The sequence below is a fragment of the Prosopis cineraria genome, unplaced genomic scaffold (genome assembly GCF_029017545.1).
Source record: "Prosopis cineraria cultivar Desert tree isolate PC_DT_omini unplaced genomic scaffold, ASM2901754v1 PC1, whole genome shotgun sequence".
NCBI classification, from domain to species: domain Eukaryota; kingdom Viridiplantae; phylum Streptophyta; class Magnoliopsida; order Fabales; family Fabaceae; genus Prosopis; species Prosopis cineraria.
Genome location: NW_026555332.1, coordinates 59,072,738 through 59,096,081, shown reverse-complemented (window position 1 = coordinate 59,096,081; position 23,344 = coordinate 59,072,738). Strand labels below are relative to the sequence as shown.

Genomic DNA, 23,344 nt, shown 5'->3' with positions numbered 1-23,344 from the left:
ATGGTTTGGGTATTTATCTGTGATTCAAGAATTACGACGCGGTTCTGCATATTATTTTCTGTTTGGTCTGAGAAGATTTTACATGTTAATTTAGTTTAGATATGAATGGCAAGAATTTAGTTTCAACGGTGTGAGAAGATTGTGAAATCATGTCTGCCTTATCTTACGTGTTTCCAAACACCCTTAAAACTTCCATATTATTTAGTGAGACCGCGTCAAGAAAACAAGGAAAACTAACGAAACAAAACTATACCTAAAACAAGACAACCTACATATTTCGTTATTATCCAATAGTCTAGCCTTGGACAATAAACTTCATAAATATCACGGAAAAGCAGGTACGTTACGAGTTACCATCTCTATGGCGACGAATTCAAAACTGAATTACTGAGATAAGAATTAAAAATCAACACACAGTCACGCAGAAGTTGCCGCGACATATCCTCAACATGTTCTTTATCAATAATCTATGGTGACTTTATATTTCTAATATTTCCTTACCAAGACTATAATAAATTTCCATGAACCCAAAATGCAAAAACAGGTCAACTGTAATCAAATTGTATACTGTAGTACTTCATTTACATACAGGCATAAGTCCGCCGTAGATGGGTTAGCCTTCAAGCCACGCCAGCAGTAGGAAATAGTCCCACAGAACACGAGTAACCATACAATTTCTTCAAGAAGATTTTGAATATCAAGCCCAATCCATTTACAACTATATCTATTACAATATATATATATATATATATATTGACCAGGGGGACTAGCCATTCACAACAATAAGCAGATACATTAGTTAGTTAAGCAAATATAAGCAAGTAAAAATTATATCATCCTTCACCTTCTTACTCTCCCATCTCTGTTCTTCAAGTCCTCCCATCTGATCTCTCGAGCGCATTCCCCACAGACTGTGCTGCAACCAAATTTAGTGCCCTGACTTCTAAGCGTCAGCAAGTGTGAAAGGTTGGTGCATTTCCGCGTTAGAAAATGGTTCCTCAACTTTGTTGGTGAGAGGCTGCGGGTCTTTGATACAGAGGGTGCTGCGTTTGGCTCTAGTGGTTTTTGAACAGGCAGAGATTCACCCAGTGGTACTCTCTGCACTTCCTCCCATTCTAACGTTTTCCTGTATACTTCCCAAGCCATGTCTTGCTCCTCTTTCGATAGCTTTTCTTCTTCATTCTCTTGCAATAAGGTTTCGTGTTCATGATAATTAGCAATCCACCTTTCAAAATATCGCATCAGATGACGTCAGATGCATAGACAAGTCTTTGTCTCTACATAAATACTGCTATTACTGGTACAAACTTGTCCAGTCTAACTGTCAAAGCTTTACAAGAAAATTACCCATTCAAAATTATAATTTATTTGTTCCAAAACCAGCCAAATATACTAAATCATAACAACGAAATAAAATAGCGGCAAGTTCAGAAACCTACTTTGGACGATGCTTGCTAAGTAAGCTTTCCATTAACTTATCAGAATGGCTGATTCCATTTGAATTTGGTACTGTCTGTTCCACTGAATGCCCATTCTCTTGGCTCAGTTCAGCCAATGTCTCAGAGTTTTCATCATCACCAAACTCAAAGAGATGTAACATCTCTTCTTTAGATATAGTCCTGTACACTTGCTGTCTGTCAACTACTCTAGCAGCAAGTCCCTCCTTTGTTACCTATATGAACCATTTCACTGTCATTAGAATGTCACAAACATCCACAGAAGCCAAATCACATTCCATTACCTGGCGCTTATATATTTTGTCTTCCATAGTTCCATGAGCCAGCAATCGGTAAGCAAACACAGGCTTTCTCTGGCCATACCTGCAACATGGAGAAGGTTTCCAAGCATGTCCTTGATCAACTGATAGAAAACTAAACTCTTGTGCATAATCAAACTGTGTGAACCTTAGTGCATAGTTTGATTGAAGAAAATCATACACCTATCACCTTATTAATAGAAAACAGTGGACTTGTTATGTTTTGATCAAGGCACATGATAGTAAAGATATAAAGAACAGCATATAAGATTTTTCCTTTAAAGATTCCTTTCCGTAGTAAAACCAGACAAACTATTCTGAGCCAAGTGGGGAATTTATTTGAATCTGAATAAAGTCAATAGCAGTTACAACTAATTATCTGAAAAGCCATTGGACCCGTGACATTCTCTCTAAGGCACTCAAGCCCCTTCTATATGAGAGCCAGTAGCTCGATTTGTTTTGGGATACAAAAACCAGTAGCTCGATTGGCAACACAAAAACAAGTGCATAATTCAAAGAGGCATACATTCAGATAATATTAAACTTGCACTTCATAGGCATGGATGACATGCCTATTTGACACCTTTTAGCTTTTGCTAACTTTTCTCCCACGAATATATACATCATAATGTGAAACACGTGTAGGACCCATTTGGTATGCAGAAATTATAAGGAAACAGAATCAGAAATGGATTCCCTACTGTGACATACTTGGTAGGTTAGATTTATGATTTCCATTGAACCCACTTCCATCAAAATAGCTTGAATGGGTTCTATTGTAAGTTAATGGAATTATAGCGGATTATTCTATGGAACCAACATTAGCATGACGTTTTTTGCCCTCCTTTGTCTGTTGACCAGCAACTTTGCCACCAATCCAGCAAGGATGAGAGAAAGTTGCTGAACGTTTCATTGGGCTTCAATATCTCAGTGGATAAGCTGTGTCAATTCATTGCGGGTTGGGGGGTCAGGATAAGCTGCCATCATTATCAGCCGACTCATTCACAAATGTCAGACATTGCTTTCCTCCTTTCCCCCGCCATGCCATTGCCATCAAGCATGCTTGTTCGAAACAAAGCAATTTTTGGCTTGCATGGTTGGAATCAGAATCCCAGATTGAAATTGGGATTTTTGAACTTCGAATGGTGAAATTAGTTTTTTTTTTTTTTTTCAAAATCCAAATTCTTTCTAGAATGGTGAAATTAATTGATGATGATAAAGAAGAAACGCTAAGAGAAAGGAGATTCCATCTATTTTTTCATCTATCTCATATCCATACCAAACAAAAATTATATAAGGATTTCATCTATTTTTTTCTGACATACCAAACATTTAAAACTGAGTTCTATCCCCTTTCTGGTTCTACTTCCTTCAAAAAGTCTTTAATTACACCAAAAGGGGTGTAATGGATATTTCAATGGAAACATACAATTCACTCTGCAACAAGGTTAATTCAAGAGAAAATCACATTCAACCCCCTCACAAGAGAACTAATCACAAATAAAGATCAATGCAGAACGAGTTGCTATTAAAATGGGAACATGACTTTTTTTTTTTCCCTTGAATGGGACTTATTGTTGGTCCTTATCTGTGATTAATTTCCTTGGGTAAGGCCTGGATGTAACTTTCCCTTAATTCGATATTGATATATAAAAGCTTGAAGCTTACCTCCAAGCTCGATAGATGGCCTGGAGATCATATGTTGGATTCCAAGAACCATCAACTATAACAACACGATTAGCTGCATGGAGATTAATACCCAAAGAACCAGCTCTGGTTGAAATAAGAGTGCACTTCACTCTCTTATTGGAAGGCTCATTAAACCTCTCAACCATCTTCTGCCTTTCAGAGCTCTCTGTCCTTCCATCCAGCCTAGAGATTAAGCAAAAAGATTAAAAAACTCAAAATAGGGTCCACCTAATTTGAAAGTATTCATCACAAAGCTCCTATAGTAGTCAATTGAGATAAACTTTGGAATAAAATAATTAACATGTGGTTAAAACTAATATCAAAGTGTTAAGGATATCTAGAAGTCTCAATTAGACAGAAAAATATACTATACTGCCAACTGGGCAAGATAAACGAGGAGAAATATTCCGCATATGCAAGAACAGTTTATTTAAGGTAGCACATAAAGGTGTGGTGCTTTGCTCAGATCTCAATAAACAGAAAGAAAAATTACAGTACAAGCAATAAGAGATATCAGTACTTTTAATGGATGAACTCACATTTTAAGCTTTAAGCCTAAAACCTGCGGTGCTCTTTCAAATATTATAATTAGGAGAGCACCACCTAATGAAAAAATTTAAGGCCAAATGGAAAATACAAAAGCAAGGATAATGTGAATCAATGGCATAAAGAAAACAAAAGGATAATATGCAATATCAATATTGAAATCTAAAAACGGAAGCTAAAACTAGCACAGAAAATGTCAGAGATCAACCCATAGACTTTTTGAAGGATGCAAGCAAAATGAAAATCCCAGCAGTATATAGTGGAAGAAAGCAGATATTCCCAAAAACATAGTACAACGACAACAAGCCTCAACCCACTAGGTGGAGTCAAGCTTCATGAATTGCACAAAGCTATTGCAATAACATAGTACAAAAAAAAAAAGAAATTAGCAATGTTTTCTCACTGATTGCCATTGGTAGAACAAAGCCACATCAAAATACTGACAAGAGTAGCAAGTTAGACAGATTAAAAGAAATGAACACACCTATACCAGTCTTTTCCCTTCTTCCAAAATTTGCCATGTTTGCCTCGTCGAGGTAGTCTGGATAGATAAAGTTCTATGAGGTCTAGTGTTGGTATGCTCTGGCTAAAAACCAACACCTTGTCACCCACATCAGAACTCATGGTTAGTATGTCCACGAGCAAAACCATTTTGCCACTGTAGTCAAGTTCTTTATAATTTTTTTCATGCAGAAGATCATTCCACCAACCCTGAAAAGCAATGTGAAGTACCGATATTGAAAAAAGGCTGTTTTAAAAACATAATGAAAGGATGTTTTTAAGCCAATGATGGGGACAGAATACAATACAAGATGGTAACCAAGCAACTGCGGATCTCATTTATATCTTGACATATTGGGATTTAAACAGGATTTGTCAGCTGAAACTCTTCCTTGTCATACCTTTAGAAAAAACCCATTCTCATCTTTCCTTTGCAGAAGCTCATTTGCACATCTAACTTTCTCTGTAAGGCAGGGAATTGTCAAACGTGGCAAAACATGTATACATGAGCATATAATCAGTAGATGATAAATAACTGAGAAAAGAAGAAAATTAAGCTTCCAACTAACACATATCTGTCTACTAAGTAATAGTTATTGGTGTATACACACATGCTGTGCTATCATTGAACAACCAAAAAAAAAAAAACAATCAGGCTTCATTCTACTTTGATAAAAACAATCTGAAATTCTCTTAAAAAAAGATTATTTCTAATCATGCACACATGTGCATCTGTTATGGTTGGAAGAAGACAGAGAGAGAAACAGAGGAGTGAAAGAGAAGGAAAGAGGAAGAAAGAAGTGAAAACAGGAGAGAGAGGAAGAGACGAGAGACGAGAGAGAAAGGGAAACAGAGAATAGGGAGAACTAAACTATGTTCTGTATTTTCAATTTAGCATAATATCTGACTACAATTAGGATCCCTTATATAGGATCCTTCATCCCCTTATTCTAACATAATCTAACTAACCCCCAACTAACTAAACTATTCTTTATTTATTTATTCTTTACATATTAATACCTTCCCCTCAAAAACCCTTGACCTCAAGGGTCAAAGATGGGAAAGTCTGGAGGCTGCCTCTGAAAATTAAACTGAGACGTCCAAGTTGCTTCTTTATTAGGCAAGTGTCTCCATTAAACTAATATTCCTGTGATAATCAGCCTTACTTCGATCCAGCCCTTTTATTTAATATTTTTTCTAACATTCCTATCACCTCGTACAGCCCAACATGAGTAACCCAATTTCGAAGCTCCTTTAAGCCCATGAAAGAAAATTCACACAACTTTCGTTTCTGAAAATGCCACATGTATGATATTTTGGGCTCTGTACTTTGCCTTTTCCTCTGGGTTCAATATTTTCAATATTTCACATCAGAAATTGCTTCTTTATACGAAGAGAGAATAGAACCTTGTGCATCAGATGCTGAACTCAACAAGACAGATCCAATAGAGGGTGTTTTAGTCATTTTCAACTTTAGTGGCTGGGACCAACACTTAAGACTTCCCTTTTGTTCAATGCCCAGCTGTTTGAAGGGTGCGAAGACACCCAAGAATCACCAACAGAGCCAGAGGAAGAGGTTTTCTGCCACAGTTCGCCTCTGCTACCTTGAACATTTATTTCTTGTAAACAGCCAAGACTATATGCATCTTGTAGAGTAATGGGCTTCATTGGTCTCACTGTTACGACACCAACGTCTTCTTGGAAACGAGTTTTAATCGCTTCCACATAATCTTCCTAAGAAAGCTGTTCACCCCATTTCAATTGCTTGAAAGATTGATGCCACTGAAATGCCTCTATGTCTAGGTAAATACTTGCCACAGTAACCTTCCAAGAATCTGGTGTTTCATCCAAATGAAAATAATGTTCGCACTTCTAAACCCACCCAAGAACGTCGTCTCTCTGGAATCTTGGAAATTCTGGTTGGGGTTGATGGATTCCGCCTCCATTGTTGGAAGAGGACCCTCCACCATTTCGAGACTCATCAACGGTGCGAACAAGCTGTGCTATTTGGGCAGTGAGTGCTTCAATCTGGTTTTCAGCAATCTGAAGTCTTGTATTGGTTTGGCCGGCCATCTTTGATTGGGAGTGGATATGGGCATATGAGGGAGGAAAGAATGGCTCTGGATACCACTGTTATGGTTGAAAGAAGGGAAAGAGAGAAACAGAGGAGTGAAAGAGATGCAAAGAAGAGAAAACAGGAGAGAGAGGAAGAGATAAAAGACAAGAGAAAGGGAAACAAAGAATAGGGAGAACTGAACTGTGTTCTGTATTTTCAATTTAGCATAATATCTTACTACAATTGAATCTAACTAGCCCCCAACTAACTAAACTACTCTTTATTTATTTATTCTTTACATATCAGCATCTCTGAAAACCAGCCACTGCATTAATAAAAAGGTCTTAAATCAACCAATTACCAATATTATCTGCAGATGAATTATGATACAAAAAGAAGGAAGCAAATTGGGAGGGAGAAAGGTTACAATATCCACATATACATGGAGGTTACCTCCAACAGGCACGTTATAATCAGAATTTTCGTCACTAGAGCTGTCGTCCACAAGAAAATTCTCAACTGCATCTTCTTGTCTTACATAGTCCTTGTCTTCTTTTGTCAATTGCAAGATCCCAGGATGGTTCCATATCTACTACACACAAGAAACTTTTCTATCACCATATACTGGGGAAAACAGGAAGTAACCATAACATAGCAAATTCAAGAGACTTGCTGAAGGCAAATATAGTTAGAATTATTTGATGTTTTAGTAGTTATTTCATTTTAAGGTAGGTTTTCTTCTAATATATTTATATTAGGTTTTATTTTATTCTATTTAGGATTAGGATTAAGTTATTGTTTTTAATTTAATTATTGTATTTAGATCTCTATAAATAGCCATTTTCTCATCAGGAGATTATCGCTTGTTGAATCATTTTTTATACTTCTGCTGCCACACATCTCACAATCTCTCTTGTTCTTCCTCTTTCTCCTTCTCCTTCCCCATCTTTCCCTTCGTTCTACATCACTTGCTGCCATCGACATATCGTTAATTCATTATACAGCCCAAAACATGATTTTTTTTTTTTGAACATGACAAACTAATGGGCGATAACTGGAGCTTAAAAAAAAAAATTCAATATGGTATCCGTATAAACACTTGCATTTCTTTTTTTTTTTTTCAACCTGAATAAATACTTACCATCTTGAATTTTAGATGATTATGGCAATTTATATTTTTTGACAACTGAATATAGGATCATCCCCAAAAAATTCAATATGGTATCCGTATAAACACTTGCATTTCTTTTTTTTTTTTCAACCTGAATAAATACTTACCATCTTGAATTTTAGATGATTATGGCAATTTATATTTTTTGACAACTGAATATAGGATCATCCCCAAAAGGCATAATATAAAGTAAGATGGGTTGAGGAGTACCAGCATTGCAGAAATAACGATAAATGATAATAATAATTCAAAATAGCACAGCTTGCAAACTCGTATGTGCAATCAAACCAAGTTCACTATTTACCTTTTGTTAAAGAATAAGACTTATTCTTGAATTCCTAGTGCTTTATGGTTTACATAACTATTGTAAGGAGGCAAAAATGAAAGTTGTAGCCACGAGCAATTGAAATTTCTAAGTTGGTGAGCAAGATGGTAATCACTAGAATGTGCGCCTCATACACGACAAGACCATAATTTGAATTCAGTATTATGGTAATTTACCTATTAATATTATGGCAGTAGATTTTCCAATATAATTATATAATTAACAAACTAGTAAAGTAAAAAGAAGTGCCTTTAAAAGCATTCTAAAGACAACAACAATTTTTTTTTTTAAACTTACCAATCTATAAATTTACACAACGTTAAAAGCCATTGCTTCTACATCAGATCAATTTAATGCGTAATGACAATGTTTTGCCAATTGAATCATATGCCAAGTTGTACAAAGACATACATACCTGAGCTAAAGCCTGGTACCCAACAAAAAAACATTTCTTTCTCATTTTTTCATTAGAAGCCCGGTCATTTGTGAATCCATGCACGTCAAGGAATCTCTTGTACAATTTTCTCTGTAAGGGAGAAAGCTTGACACTTATCACAAAGACAGTTTTGGGAGGCAAATCCTTTTTCACCACATTCATGTCCATTCGTTGAACAAAGCCTTTTAATTGTTCATAGAGGATGTGAGACCTTTGGTTCATAATCTTCACATCATCCAGCGTAGAATTAGTATGTTGACCATTCTCTATAGGATTTTGGAAGCTGCACATAAGGAAAGAATTTTCAAAGATATTCATATGCTAAAAAACTATAACAATCAGATAGATGAGTGAAGAAAGACTTGCCGATTCCTAAATTCATGACTGCTTCCAAGAAAACCTTCTCTTACAAAATCAACCATCTGATTCAGATATAATACTGTTGGGTCAAACAATAAGTACAATGACTTAAAAGTCGTCCAAGTTGTAACATCCTTGAAAACTTACACAATAATATTCCATAAGATTGTTTTGAAGAGGTGATCCAGTCAGTGCAATTCTTCTATGGCATTTTACTTGTTTCAAGGCTTGGGTTATGTCAGCCTTTATATTCTTTATCATATGGGCTTCATCACAAACAAGTATATCTGGTCCATCCTTCAGTAACAAGCAGACATCGTCAAATGAATGCAAATGATAATCATATACAACAAAGGAACCAGCACATTGTGTTACCTGCAAAGCATGACAAATTTCTCGGGCAGTGTGTCGATCTTTCACATGCTTTCCAAAAGACAAATTTCGGAAAGCAGTATAGCCAATCAGAAATATGCCACCTTTTTTTCTCCATTTTGCAAGTATTTCAGCTCTCCTATCCCTGGCAAAAGGAAAATTAAGTTAGGAACAAAACAACTTCACCATTGAGTAGGAAATGTGCAGAAAAAAGAAAGAAATGTTATCAATAGCAATCATGCAACAAAATGTTAAATGATTAAAAAAAGGCACAATGTAGAGTGGTAGATGCAAGTTCAGTAGTCAGTGGAATGGTCCTTATTAATATGTTTTAAATGTTGCAAAGCTACTAAATCAGTTTCAGTGTTTCATATACAGGATATGTCAATATATTATTATGTGACCAATGTCTCTGAATAGGCTTTGCTGAGACTGTTTAGAATCTCATTGAATCTAATAGAAATATAAAAATAGCAAGAAAACCTTGATACATCTTCCAGCATGAAGACCCTCAGCGGTTTTACTTCTGATGGCCTCCATTTGATAAACTCTTGCCGCCAATTGTGCAGAACATTGACAGGTGTGACAATAAGTGCAGTTCTTAACCCCAGATCAGTGCTTCTCATTGCTGTGTACAAGAAAGTTATCACCTAAAATGGCCAGTTGATCAGACCAAAACCATTAACCAGCAAAGATAGAAGTGCATGATGTTAATTATGATTTGATTTATCACTAATTGTAACTAAGTAGGATGACTATGACTGATTAGTTTCCTTGGATTAGGATGATTATGATTAATTAGGCTGATTTAATTTTGCAATTATTAGCCATTATTTCCTTGCCTTGTACATCTACCATAAATAAGATGCACATGTATGTCAAAATTCAGAGACTACGTTTCCATTCTCATTTGTGCTCTTTCCTTCCATGGTAAGAGGGCTACTAGTGCCCATGCATCATTCTGATCATTCGTTCCTCTCTTCCCTTCTTTTCTCACACCCTCTTCCACCTTATTTTGTGCACTTCTATTTTTAAAACACATGCTGTGCCTTGCTCTTGCATCCCTTAAAGCAAACCTTGCTCCAACTTGCAATCAAATTCTCTCTAGTCTAGATGTTTCATAATTGGATAATGTTCTGACAAGATTACAACTGACCATCCATCCCACTAAAGTGGCACCTACTAATGACACCTAGACGGTCGAGCAATTTTGACAGAACAAGAATTTATTCTTTAATTTTATGCACATATTTAAAATCCCCAGAATAAGTAGAATACCTGAAAGGTTTTGCCAAGGCCCATTGTATGAGCGAGAATACAGCCAAGACCTTTATCCCCGGACTTCACTTTTCTGATTGACTGTATTATATTCTCCCACATAAATCTTATTCCTGCAATCTGTAATTGAAAAATGAATGCTGAGTAAAGGGTAGGAAAGACAAGCCAAAACAAATCCAGGTAAAAGCATTTTAGATGCCCAAGGAGGAGGCACTGCAAAAAAAAAAAAAAGCATGACCAGAACACAAGACTTTAATGCTCTGTTTGGTTAGAGAGAAAACATGAGAAGAAAGAAAATATGAGAGGAAAACAGGAGAGAAAATACATTTTCCCCTGTTTGGATGAAAAAGAAAAAGTGAGAGGAGAAAAATTAGGAAAAAAATGAAGTGTGAAACCCATCACATTTTCCTCCCAACTTTTCTACCCAAAGGTGAAGAGATTTTGAGAGTAAATTCTTACTTCCACTATCTACCCTCTCCTCTCTCCCCCTCTTCTGCCTGCTTCAACTACATTAGTTCCTCACAAACAATCAGATTTTGATCTCCATAAAAATTTGTGTCTTTAGCTTTCTAGAACTAATTTAATTTTAACAACTAATTTTAATATAATTTGATTTGATGATGTTGATTTTAATATAATTAATTTGATTTTAAGAAATAGAAACAGAATTTGCGTCTTTAGCTTTTTACATTTTTTTAACAACTAACTTGATTTTAAATTATTTTGATGATGTCAATTTTAATATAATTTATTCTTTCAATTTATTTTTACAAAGATAATCACATTAGATATGATATATACTAATATAAGGGTATTATAGTCATAATAATTTTTATTCATTTTCTTTCCTCTCTTTTTTCTCCTGCCCATCCAAACACAATGAGTGATAACATTTTCTTTTCAATTTTCTCTTCTCTCCATTTTCTTTCCTCTCAACTTTTCTTCTCATCCAAACAGAAGATAAGTGATGTTAAGGATCATTCCTACAAATGACTAGAACACAAGAGGTCAAGTGAGATTAAGGATCATTCCTATTCCTAATGCCTGTCATAAAGAGACTTGGAACTTTTTGTAATCACTTCTGGCCATAATAACATATTAAGGTGTGTCAGCTTCCAAGATTATCACTGACAAGGACAAAGCTAAAATGGGATGCTTAAGGGGCATTTTGGCAGGCTGAAAATTAGGGGATGGAAAAGGAAAAGGGCTTCCTTTCCTTCACAAAACACACTTGGCCGCACCATTTTCTAGGAGAGAGAATTCCAAATTTTCCTTCATCCACAGGAAGCCTGCCTCCTCCTACTCTTGGTGGGAAGCGATTTTCCAAGGTAGGAAATTCCCAACTAGTCCCCCTTCATCATTGTCAAAGGTTGTTTGTCTAGCAACTATCGCTTGCTCGCTTCTCAAATAGATCTGCTCATCTTTTGTTGGTTGGTCTTCATGTTGTCTGCAGATCTGCTTGTAGTGGTCAGTGGCTTCTTCTTTGACATTGGTTGTTGCCAACTACTTAGCCTTGCTCCGCCACTATCTTGGTTTGACAGCATCATTTTACAAGGAGTGGTTTCTGGTGAAGTCATTCGCAAGCAAGGAAGACAAGGGACCATTGAAATGTTGATGATTTCCAAATTAAATGTTGATTTTTGTGGATTTATGATGTCTGTGTTGTATTAGTGAAGATAACCTAGACATAGACGGTGGCTGGGGAGATGAAGGTCAAAGGAGACAAGGGAGCCTTTTCTTCCCCAGTGAAATAGGGGTATTTTAGGCATTTGCTTTGTTTTTTTGTATTTTATTTTTTCTTTTCTTAATTCATCAATTTCCATTCCTTTCCGTTGCATATGAAACATGGCCCCCCACTCTCCTCACCTCAATAGTTAGCTTCAGGGGGAAGGTTCTCCATCATTCCAAGTGAAGTGTTATAAAATGTAGTTATCAGCACATTAACATACAAGTAAGATCCCAAATTCCAGCATCAATTGGTATAGACTACCCAATGGAGTACTAAGAAAAGAGTAAGTTACAAAGGATCTTGGTGAGGACAAGCATAATCAAAAGTCAAATCCAGAAGGCACAATGGGAAAAAAATATGCAGGAAATAAACACATTAACCATAATCTGAAAGTGCAAACACATAATATAAACCTGATGAGCTTTCAGTTTGGCTGATGTACTAGGAGGAATTCTGACAGCCTCTTCACCTTTTTCCCTCACAACATTCACTACATAGCCTGTTAAAGCGTCACCTAGGACTTCAGAACTTGCACCTTCAGATAAATTCCCGTTGCATCCAGAAGATCCCATGATGTTAGATGAGGCAGAAAACTGTACTCGCAGAGACTCCAAACGTTCCTGACGCTCCTATAAAGATAGAAAGAATGATAAACAATCTGGGAAACAGAAGTAGGTTGGGCACAAACACACCAAACAAACAATATTCAACCTTTTCTATTGCAATTTTCCTTTTTGTTTCCTCTCCTAATTCAGCATCATCAAGGATCCTCCTAATCTTCTTTTTGCGCTTTCGCTTAGAACTGATATCCAAATAAAAAAAGGCATTTCATAATAATAAACATCTCAAATTAATGGCTTTTTATGAAGCTAATGCATCAATAAACAAGAAAAAAAATTGTTGATGAATTTTTCAAATTGATACATTCACTCCAAAAATAAATAAATTTCAGAAAGAAACGACATAAACTTGTCAAAAAAATTGCGATCCTCAATAATACAGGCAAAAGCATTGATTGATAAGATCTCAACTTGTGTTACTTAAAAACATTGATGGCAAGAAAATCAAGATTTTCTCCTTGCAAGCCTGTCAAATAGAAAAGAGAACAGAACACCTTGGCCAAGGATGCGTTAAACAATTCTACATCAATAAAATAATACGATAAAGGCAATCATGATGAATTAACATTCAAAATCAGAATCCTCAGGAAGAGAGACAATAATACAAGGTTTGCTCTTGATAGCCAATAATAAGATTGGGAAAAAAAAATCAAGAAATTGCATTGATTCTATAGGAATTGAAATGAAACAAGATAAAAACTTACATGATGCCCACAATTAAAAAATTAAAATTTATAGGATCAATGCACCTGATAGTAACATCAATCTCTGCATGTGAATTATCTGAATCACTACTGGAGCTGGAAACTGATGTGTCGACAGATCCCATAGCTTTCTCTAGTTGTGATGATAGTCCTTGCAAGAGATTTGGCTGACAGCAACAACAATGCCAACCAGTGGTCTGAACTTCAGAAAGGAATTCTGCACCAAGATTCTTCTTTATGCAGTTGTTGCAGAATAACACTTTGCATGACTTGCAGCTAACTAATTCATTGCTTCCTCCACACCATGCACAATAACACGCAGAGCTATCAGGATTGAGATCCTGAGACAAAAAAAAATGGCTCAATAAATTTCCCATTAAAAGGCAACAGACAATAAATGAGACATTTGCAGCATTTCCGAATATCATGCGTTAAATTATACACAGCAGGCCAGCACAAAGCCAAACTTAAAGTCTTTTATAATTAAGATTCCAAAACAAATTTATATTCACACAAAAGCTTGCAAAGGCTTCCTCAAATCATTTACCAGAACAATGCACTATATTCCTATAAAATTTTAGAACACTTCTTTCAGGTTAATTTTCTGAAGCTTATCTTAACTGATTTTCTACTTTGTATGACTATCCAATTCAAAATTTCTTCATTGTCTATAATTCTAATTCTAATTGTTGGAATTTTCACTCCCCCCCTCCAAAAAAAACTTGAATCATAGAAACTATAAAGTAGTGAGCTTCAGATTCTAGAGTCTTTACTGGTTCTGGTTCTGATTCTGATTCTTTTTCCTCTGGTCATGATATGAGAGTTTAGACTCTTGACCCTTCTAGTACTCACTCTCATAAATAACGTTTTCATTTCCTCATTCATTCTCCTACAAAGGAAAAGCTTGTTCTTCAGAAGTCAATGCGGAGATCCGAAGCTCATTCAATGCTGAAATCCAACTTTGGACGCCGATACTTGATAGGATAAACAAAAATCACATGTTGCAGGTCCGGTGGCCCCTTTGGGCTCTTTTCCCCAGCAGGTGTGCAATGAATGGATCTGAGCCAGAATATTCACCCCACTTATTCCTTCACTGTCCATATCAAATAAGGACAGCCCAGATTTGACAACTGAATCATGTGAAGATCCTCTCAATAACAGGGATCTGAACTATATAAATGCTTATATTTTCAAGGGCATACCTTTATATTTAAATATTTTATGGGGTATAGCTGTTTATATGGCGAATCTTCTATGCCTGGTTCACAAGCATTTGAAGGGAGTCTACATTTCTAACATCCCAAGCGACTGGAAAGCTCTTCTACACTAACTGTAAGCTTATTAGAATTTTGTTAGATTTTGAGGATTTGTCATCCTCAACACTTCATACTTTTCCTCTTTCAAAGAAAATTTCCTTTTTATCCAAAAAAAGACAACTAAACATATCAAGGAGGCTGAAAAATCAAAAACTTGTAATCAAACTTTTAAAACCAATAGCTAGATTTACTAATATTCTAAAACTGAAATGAGCACTGAATAATCTCACTTGAAAACATTATCGGCTTTGCACCCACCCATACCTTCACACGTTTCTTTCCTTCCGTTAAAGAATAGCAATCCCTGCAAATAATCACTTTCAAAAGAGGATGTTGGTGAACTTCAAAAGCCACTTTATCACAAACAGTGCAGCAAAATTTCTTATCCAGATGCTGTGAAGGAAGACAATCAGCAATGCTGGTACAAGTGCCTTGCATCTCAGACTGATCATCTAATGCATTTGCATTCCTAACTATATTATTTTCAACTGCATCAGCTTCATCACCACTGTTGATAGTAGTTCGACCCTTTTTAGCATCATAATACTCTTCACCATCATTTAGTCGCTTGGTACCTCTGTGATTGACATCAGGCAATAAAGATTTAGAGAGCTCTGACAAAGGGCCAATATTCATAGGCTTCACTTTGTCATGGTCATAACTGCTCTCCAGATCTTCAATATTATCAGTTTTTGTATTCAGACACCCAACTTCATTGTTAGTCACCTTTTCGCCATCATCGTCACAAGTTTCTTCCTTCATATCAGGATTAGAGCAATCAATAAATGAAGACTTCTGTTGGACACTCTCTATAGTTTCCCTCTGAAATAAATTCAGAATCAGTGACAGGATGTCATAACAGCAAAGAGCAAAGATAAGATTAATTCAGTCACGGATAAGTCACATGGTTTCCTATAATTAGCTGTCAATGCTCAATACCACATAATAGATTAACCAATCTTAATAACCCAATCACAACATCAATAATCTGAAATTCTGAATAAAAACTATTTGGATAAAATAATATGAGATATTAATAACCACCAATTACAACATGCTATTTTCATAAAATTAAATATTAAATAATAAAATATACAACAGTATGTCCTCAATAGCTTCGAAAATGACATCATCCAATTTATGGGTCAACCAGACACCAGAGGATAAAAAAAATGAGAAACATAATCATAAATTCACCTGTTTTTTATTCTTTTGATACCTCCTTCGTTTTAAATGGATTTGAAGCTTCCGATCAACAATCACATCTTCTTCTTCTTTGACCTATCAAATTCATGAGAATTGTACAATCAGATTCCTGATGAAAAGTTAAAAAAAAGAAAAAGAAAAAAAGCTGAAATGACATACTTGTAAACACAGAGACACTGAAATATCATATCAGTGATAAAAAGGAAGGTGTAGGGGCATATATGGATATGATTATAGTAAATGGAGGCAGGGCCAATACCCCTGGCTGATCAAATGTTTTTTTTTTTTCACGTTTAAAAAAAAATGAGACTATGCTAAGAAAAACTAAAAAGGTGTTAAACTACAATTTCCCATTAAAAAAAAAAAGTCCATAAATCTGTTACCCTGCATGGTACAAATTGAGACAACAAAAATGGCATTCAACTGCATTAATTAGTTCATTCATACCTGGCAGTGATAATTAAAAAGAAAAACTACCAACACACTTGCCAGGCATTTGAATAAGTAGCATGTTCCCTTTAAAATAATTAGCATCTAAGGCAAAACCATATGCTGCAGAACATCTTTAACCAACAAAATAACAGTCATTCGTGAGTATTATAATTTTTCTACTACTGGCACATCAACAAAACATAACGACTGGTGTCCACTAATCTGCTACAGTCTACAGCTTTTCCACAAATGCACAACAGCATGTAGGTTCAAAATCCACTGGACAAGGAATGTCTTCCAACAACCCACTTTTCCTCTGTCCATTCTTCATAATTATTGGATATAAAACAACTGTCAGACATAAGTTACGATATATCTATACATGATATAAAGGATTATGATAACTGATTGCCCAAACAATGACAGACCTTTTTAAATTTTCTCTTCTGCTCATCAGTAAGCTCTAGTTCCTTTTCATTTGCAATTGCGGCTGCAATAAATGGATCGGTAGAAGTTCCATCAATGTCATCAATCTCCTCCACCTGATAAAATGTGTTTCCAAGAACAAAAAAATTAACCAGGAAACTAAGGAACAATAGAACAAGCACATGATTTATGGTGAAAGTCTAGCAAAAGAAATTGCTAAGGAAAACAGCTGAGATGATGTATTGAAACACATTGAAGAACACACGCTAGGAATGCTCTTTAGAGGACAATACAACAAATACTGCTTAGAATCTGGCATTTACAAAGCACCTCACAAACAGCATTACATATAGGGCCCGTTTGTTTCAGCTTATTCAATGAAAAAATCACTTATTTTTTGAAAAAAATCTATTTTGTAAGTTTTTATTTTGTTTGTTTAAACTTTTAAAAATAATCAAAATCTGAAAGGAAAAAAAAAAGCATATTTCTGATTATTTTCAGAAGTTGAGAAAGAGTATTTTAAAGAGGCAACATATGCAAATATACTATAAAATTTTAAAATAATATAATAATAAATCATTTTCATAAAACAAAAATCAAGAAAAATAACTAGCTAATAATCACTTTTTTACTATTATAACCAAACATAAAATAATGTCTGCTTTTTACAAAATCTCTACAAAATAAATCTCTTTTTATAAAACCTCTAAACTACTTAAAAATTACTTATTTTTAATCTTAAACAAATGGGCTCATAGTCATATTTGCTGCTGCTGCCATTTTCCCATTTTACCCCTTTGTTCAACTTATCCTCATTCCGTTTCTTTCTTCATTCATATGTCTTCCAAAATTTTAGGCCCAAACCCCATCTTTTCCCCCCAAAATTCTGTGTGATGGAGAATGGAAAGCCTATGTCAGGCATAGGAAAACCTAAAAGTTATGTGTTATTAATTATTCTCATTTGAAAAGTTAGGTTTTTAACTTATTTTGAATTTAAATTAGCATTTATCCTATTTTATCCTATCTTGTTGAGGTCTAAGTTGGTTTAGATTTAGATTATTACTATTTTAATGTTAATGACTGTGCTTAGGACTAAATAAATAGCCCTAGGGTTTTAAGAATTTTGCATATTGACGAACAGAAATGTGATCATTTGCCATCTGACTCTCCCTCAAATTCTCTACTCCCTCCTTTCTACGCTTCTTTCTCTTTTTCCCTTGTATAGCAGTGTCAAGATTATTTGTTCTCTATTCTCCCTTATATCTTTCTCTCTCTTTCTCCCTTGATTTCTCCTACTTCCCCTCCCCCTCCCCCTCTTTCTCCTTGTCCTACATCACCATGTCTTTCATAGCTACAAGGACATAATCTCTCCAAGGGTAGCCAATCAATAGAGACTACGACAGCATGAGATGACAAAGTCTCACGTTAAATAGTATGAGATGCTTTACTCTATGGGAAAATTGAGTGCAATGGTTCTCCCACCTCAATAGAAAATTGGAAAGCTTTTGGGGAAGGTTTCCCATCCCATTGAGTACCCATCAAAGCATAAGTCTATTTCCTTTATATTGTCTGTCAATGTAATATTGCTTCCATTTAAGAACAATAATAAGTTCAAAGGAAAATTAAATCTTGAATTTCTACATTATTTTTGTATCGCTAACCCTTTTTCGTAAAAGTCAACTAGCCATATACAAATAACATAGGAAGGCAAAAGACATCCACAGCACATTTGTCACCTCATTGACACCAGGAAATTCAAGTGCCATCAATGCAGCTTGCTGTGGAGTGCTGGCCAAATAAACAGAAGCCCAATTCTTGCTGCCAAATGAAGCATCAGCATCACCACTGTTGTGAAATATTTTGTTAAACATACCCCAATCTACCTCAGCTTTTTCTTTTACTGGTTCACTGGATTCATCAAGCTTTTTTTGAAGAAAACCACTGGCACCCTCTTCCAATAATTTACCATGTCGTCTGGACCACCACAAAATATCCATAGAAGATTATAGCCAAATACTGCCAGGCCCAGAGATAAAAAATTTCCATACAGAAATCATACCTTCTAACAGGTCTGTAGACTTGTAGATACTTCTCAGCATCGGCAACTGACTCAGAAAATTCTTCAGTTGCCTGAGTACCTACCCAATGATTCCTCTTTTTCCAAGCTTCAGTCAAACAACCATTAGGAGCCTCCCTTTCTATCCACTTATAAAGCCTTGGCAGCTCAACACCAGCCATATCAAGTTGTTCCTACTCAAAATAATATGAATGTACAGAAGAGCAAAAGATGAGCACATTTTTAAAAGAACTATGAAAGCTCCAAGAGAACTGCCAAACATATCAACCACATAAAATTCAAACACCTCACAGTATCAGCTTACAGAACAAAAAAGAGAAGGGGACCAATACTAATAAACCAAAATGTGTACTATAACTGCAGGTAGCAGCACCTCCTTTTAAGGGAACCTCCATTACATGAGCATGTAGTGAGATAGGGCAGTGTTTATGACCCATCTTTAGACCCCTATACATGGATGTTTTAAAGAAGTCTCTCTATCAGATCTGCAGAGAGATTGAAGAGCATTGCTAATGCTGGAGACATGCCAACTTCGTTAATATTTCTTAATCTTTTATTTTGTTTTTTATATATTATTTGAATATTTGAATTGAATATTGAATTGAAAGACAACTAGTCCTCCGACATAGTTGTATTTTCCCTGTTTTTCCCCACTAATTTTCTTCTTTTGTATATAAGTTAGAAGCAAACCAGTAAATAGGCACTTTCAGTCTCAAGGTCATCCAGAACAGCTTCCCACTCTTCTTTTAAAGTAGTCATCTCATCTGCAACAGCAGATTCCAACTACAGACAAGTGAAAACGCACAAATCAGAAGTTAAAACAATGAGAACCATAAAATGATAGATAAGAGGAGAATCTAACATCATCGCCTTGAAGAGTTTGCTCCAACTCTCGCCTAACCTCGATCCCTACTTTGTTAAGAGACTCCTCCTCGAGAGCTTCTTGAGCCTCTGCAGCCTAAAATAAATATTAGAGAAACTCCATTTGTACCTTGTGATGTGCAAAAAAAAATAAAAAATAAAAGAAAAATGTTGAACATTTCCCTAACACAAAAGCACTATTGCTGTTTGAATTATGTTTTTCCCTATAGCTATTTCTCGTTTCATATGTCCCCTGTGTTTTCTTGTTTCTTTTTAAAGGATATCTTAAGCTAACCTGCTTTATTATCTAGTTTCTTTTTAATAAACAGCTTATTGAAGCCCCAGAAAAGTCTAGAAGTGAATATACAAGTCTGCTGTTATGCCTGAAGAAGTCTTCCTCTGCTTACTAAATTCTTCTTTTATCCCAAAAAAAAAAAAGTGTAGGATTTACTCATTGAAAGAAGAAACTATGAAAAGAAATTAGAAGTTGAATATCATATAAAGAGAAGATACAAGTCAGAAATTAGGAATAATACATGAAAGAAGATTATATGTATTGGATCATTAAACAGCATAACAAATTAACTATCTGCCACTATTGCATGCTATTGCATGCTCATGCATATGAGTGTATGCATGTATTTACTCATGCAAATAAGTGATAATAGGTACTCAAGTATAACAGTAGAATAATAAATAATTGTACCTTGCTCTCAACTTCTAACAACTCAGCAATCAGACCTTCAATTTCTTCCTCAGTCAAAGGTTCCTGCATAAATAACATGAACCTTATACAATAATAAATGCATATAGCTTCAAAGCATTAACTAACATCAGGGAAGCAAATTCTCAGATAAGGCTATATATATATATAGAGAGAGAGAGAGCGCATCTTTTAATTTATCGTCAAAATGTTGAGACATAAAAGTAAGCAAAAAAGAAAATATCAACATGATTCACCTCCAGATGTGCTTTGTCATCTAATTCAGAAGTTGAATATCCATCATCTGAATCATCAATAAATGAACCACTAGATGCACTTCCAATATCTTCGACTTCCTCAGTCTTTCCCTCCATCTGAAACTTACATGAACAATAAAAAGAATTCACAATCTTACTATACTGCACACTAAACTGGATCAACTATTTTACATCAAGTGCAACCTTCTCAGAGAAAAAAAGCAAAGGTGCTTGAGATAATGGTTTCTCTTTCTCAAATCATTAAGTCAGCTATATGTAGCTGATGGGTTTGAATTTACAACCCGCTAACTGTCCTTGTTCTTATGAAGGCAAGATTCTACTAATGTCAACAGAAACAACAAAGCTAAATTAATACCCACAAAAAGTCTATTTAGTTGTTTCAGACGAATGGTTACACAAATTTAAAATATAAAACAATATACAAGCAAAACAGGTTTCTCAAATGAGATTTTAAGAAGATTATAGACACTAGTTGCCTACGAACTTAAAACAAGACAAGGGGAGCCAGCTGAAGCTTTGCTATTCGACTTGGGCAGCGAATTCTAAGCCACCCTTCCCATCTGGTTCACCGGCATTTCATGTATACAGATTTAACTACATCATTCTAGATCTCTAGATTTTCAAAATTACTAAAAACAGTATTCTATGTCATTCCTGCAAGACAGGAGCTACCAGAACACGAACTTGCTGGCATGTAAATTTGAAATCTTCAGCATTTTGTGTCATTCCTTCAATGACTGAATTTCTGTCCGGAAATTAGGATACGCGCAGTAGATGATCGCATTGGCTGTGTCTATCACAAGAAACATCTAAGACTAGCATAAGCGAGCCCAGAAAGAGAAGCAAAACAGGTGTCACATATACTGTGACAAGGACCAAGGCCCAGAGAGAACTTCCAAACCAGCGATGTCTTGATCAAAATAGGGCAATGAAAATGTAAAAACCAATGCAAATATCGAAGCGTAATATACCTTAACTGCTCAAGCAATACGGATGGCTTGATAGTGTTCGCTTATGGACATTTAGGTGGTGTAGAGCGTCCGAACCAGTAAAATCGCTGCGACCTGTGAATCAAATAGGTTGGGAGTTGGGACTGTCCTGCTTGCCGTGCCTCGCGATTTTCCCCGCCCTTCCCCGGACAGCAATCACCTGTCCGTACGCGGCGAAATTAGGGTTTTTTAAAAAAAAAATTTAAACCAGACTCAAATAGTATTTCAAAATTACAGGTAACACCCCATTTTTTTTTTTTTCACGCCATCCATCTATTTCTTTATTCTTTTTATTTTCATAGGACCTGGCCTCGTGATATCTTTATAATTTTTATATGTTCCATTTACCACCGCATGAGGCTTATCTAATATGAATGGTATTACATGTGTAAATATATGCATGGCTTGTTAAATTAATAATTTCACAGGAAAAATGTTTTATGAAGTCTAATAATATACTTGTTTTTAAATTACTGTAAATTTTCTTAATTTTCACCTATAAATTGTAAAATCTTACTTATAAATTCGCTTATATTGTTAGTGTTAGAATATTACTAATACAATATTCATTGTAAATAAAACCACACTCTTCAATCTAAAATGTAAGCATTTCTCTTCAACTAATCTTAATTGAAAACAAAAGCAACGTAATACATATAAAAAAATTTCATTTTACCCCTTGTATTTATTGATCTAAGTATTTGTTTAAATGTTTCTCTCACTTATTATAAGGTGCATTGGTAATTAAGATTGGAGGTAAGGGAAAAAATTAATATAATATTACTTGTAAATGGTCACACGTTACTTGTAAAGTTTGTAATGTTACTTGTTAAGTACCTTATGTGTGTAAGTCTATAAATGACTTATAAAATTACTAACTTTATGAGCAAAATGTCTAGTGAAGTTTGACAATATACTTGTCTTCAAATTAATGTAAATTTCCTCAACTTCACTTATAAATTGTGAAATCTCAATTATAAATTCTTTTGTGTTACTTGTTAAGACTAAAATGCTACTTTTACAATATTAATTATACAGGACAACCATTTGCAAGGTTAATGCATGTCTTCCCTAATACTTACAATAACATTAGCCATGATATTGAAATAGATCTTTGAACTAGATTCATATAAAGATTTACACTCGAGTTATTTATTTAATATCACTTCTTAATTTCCTATATTAGATTTGTTAATTTATTATGTTTACTTGTTGTTATGCTTCGTATAGTTTACAAAACAAACCCACATTTCATTTAATGTGACTTGTTAATCTCCTATATCAATTCTGTTAATTTACTAAATTTACTTGTTATTATATATGCTTCACAACTAACGAACTAGTAAACTATTTATAGCAATACTTATCATTCACTAGCCTTAACTTTCTCATTCCTTGGTGGTGAAACTTGGATGACAGGTGTTGGAAGCAAAATGACAAGAATGATTATTATAGTTACTTTTCATTACCTAGCTAAATACAGACATCAAACACTACTATACACCCGTGGGGA

General features: G+C 35.1%; 1 protein-coding gene across 3 annotated transcripts; it reads right to left on the bottom strand.

The window, feature by feature from the left end:
• Positions 1-533: 533 nt before the first annotated feature.
• On the bottom strand, positions 534-22,011 carry LOC129316817 (protein CHROMATIN REMODELING 20). Of its 3 annotated transcripts, none has more exons than XM_054961195.1 (26): positions 21,814-22,011; positions 20,822-20,944; positions 20,568-20,630; positions 19,863-19,958; positions 19,691-19,783; positions 18,983-19,173; positions 18,660-18,897; positions 16,926-17,039; positions 16,057-16,140; positions 15,124-15,681; positions 13,589-13,884; positions 12,931-13,021; positions 12,633-12,848; positions 10,491-10,610; positions 9,696-9,862; positions 9,216-9,357; positions 8,988-9,137; positions 8,847-8,902; positions 8,460-8,763; positions 7,002-7,137; positions 4,894-4,955; positions 4,476-4,702; positions 3,425-3,628; positions 1,742-1,820; positions 1,440-1,672; positions 534-1,225 (listed from the first exon to the last, which is right to left on the bottom strand). In XM_054961195.1, exons 2-26 carry the CDS (start codon positions 20,936-20,938, stop codon positions 841-843), a joined length of 4,422 nt encoding a protein of 1,473 aa, XP_054817170.1. In that variant the 5' UTR covers positions 20,939-20,944; positions 21,814-22,011; the 3' UTR covers positions 534-840. The 3 variants fall into 3 exon arrangements, with proteins under 3 accessions (XP_054817170.1, XP_054817163.1, XP_054817178.1); XM_054961188.1 differs by having other exon boundaries at positions 20,822-20,938; XM_054961203.1 differs by lacking the exons at positions 20,822-20,944; positions 21,814-22,011 and having other exon boundaries at positions 19,863-19,951.
• Between the last annotated feature and the right edge of the window lie 1,333 nt (positions 22,012-23,344).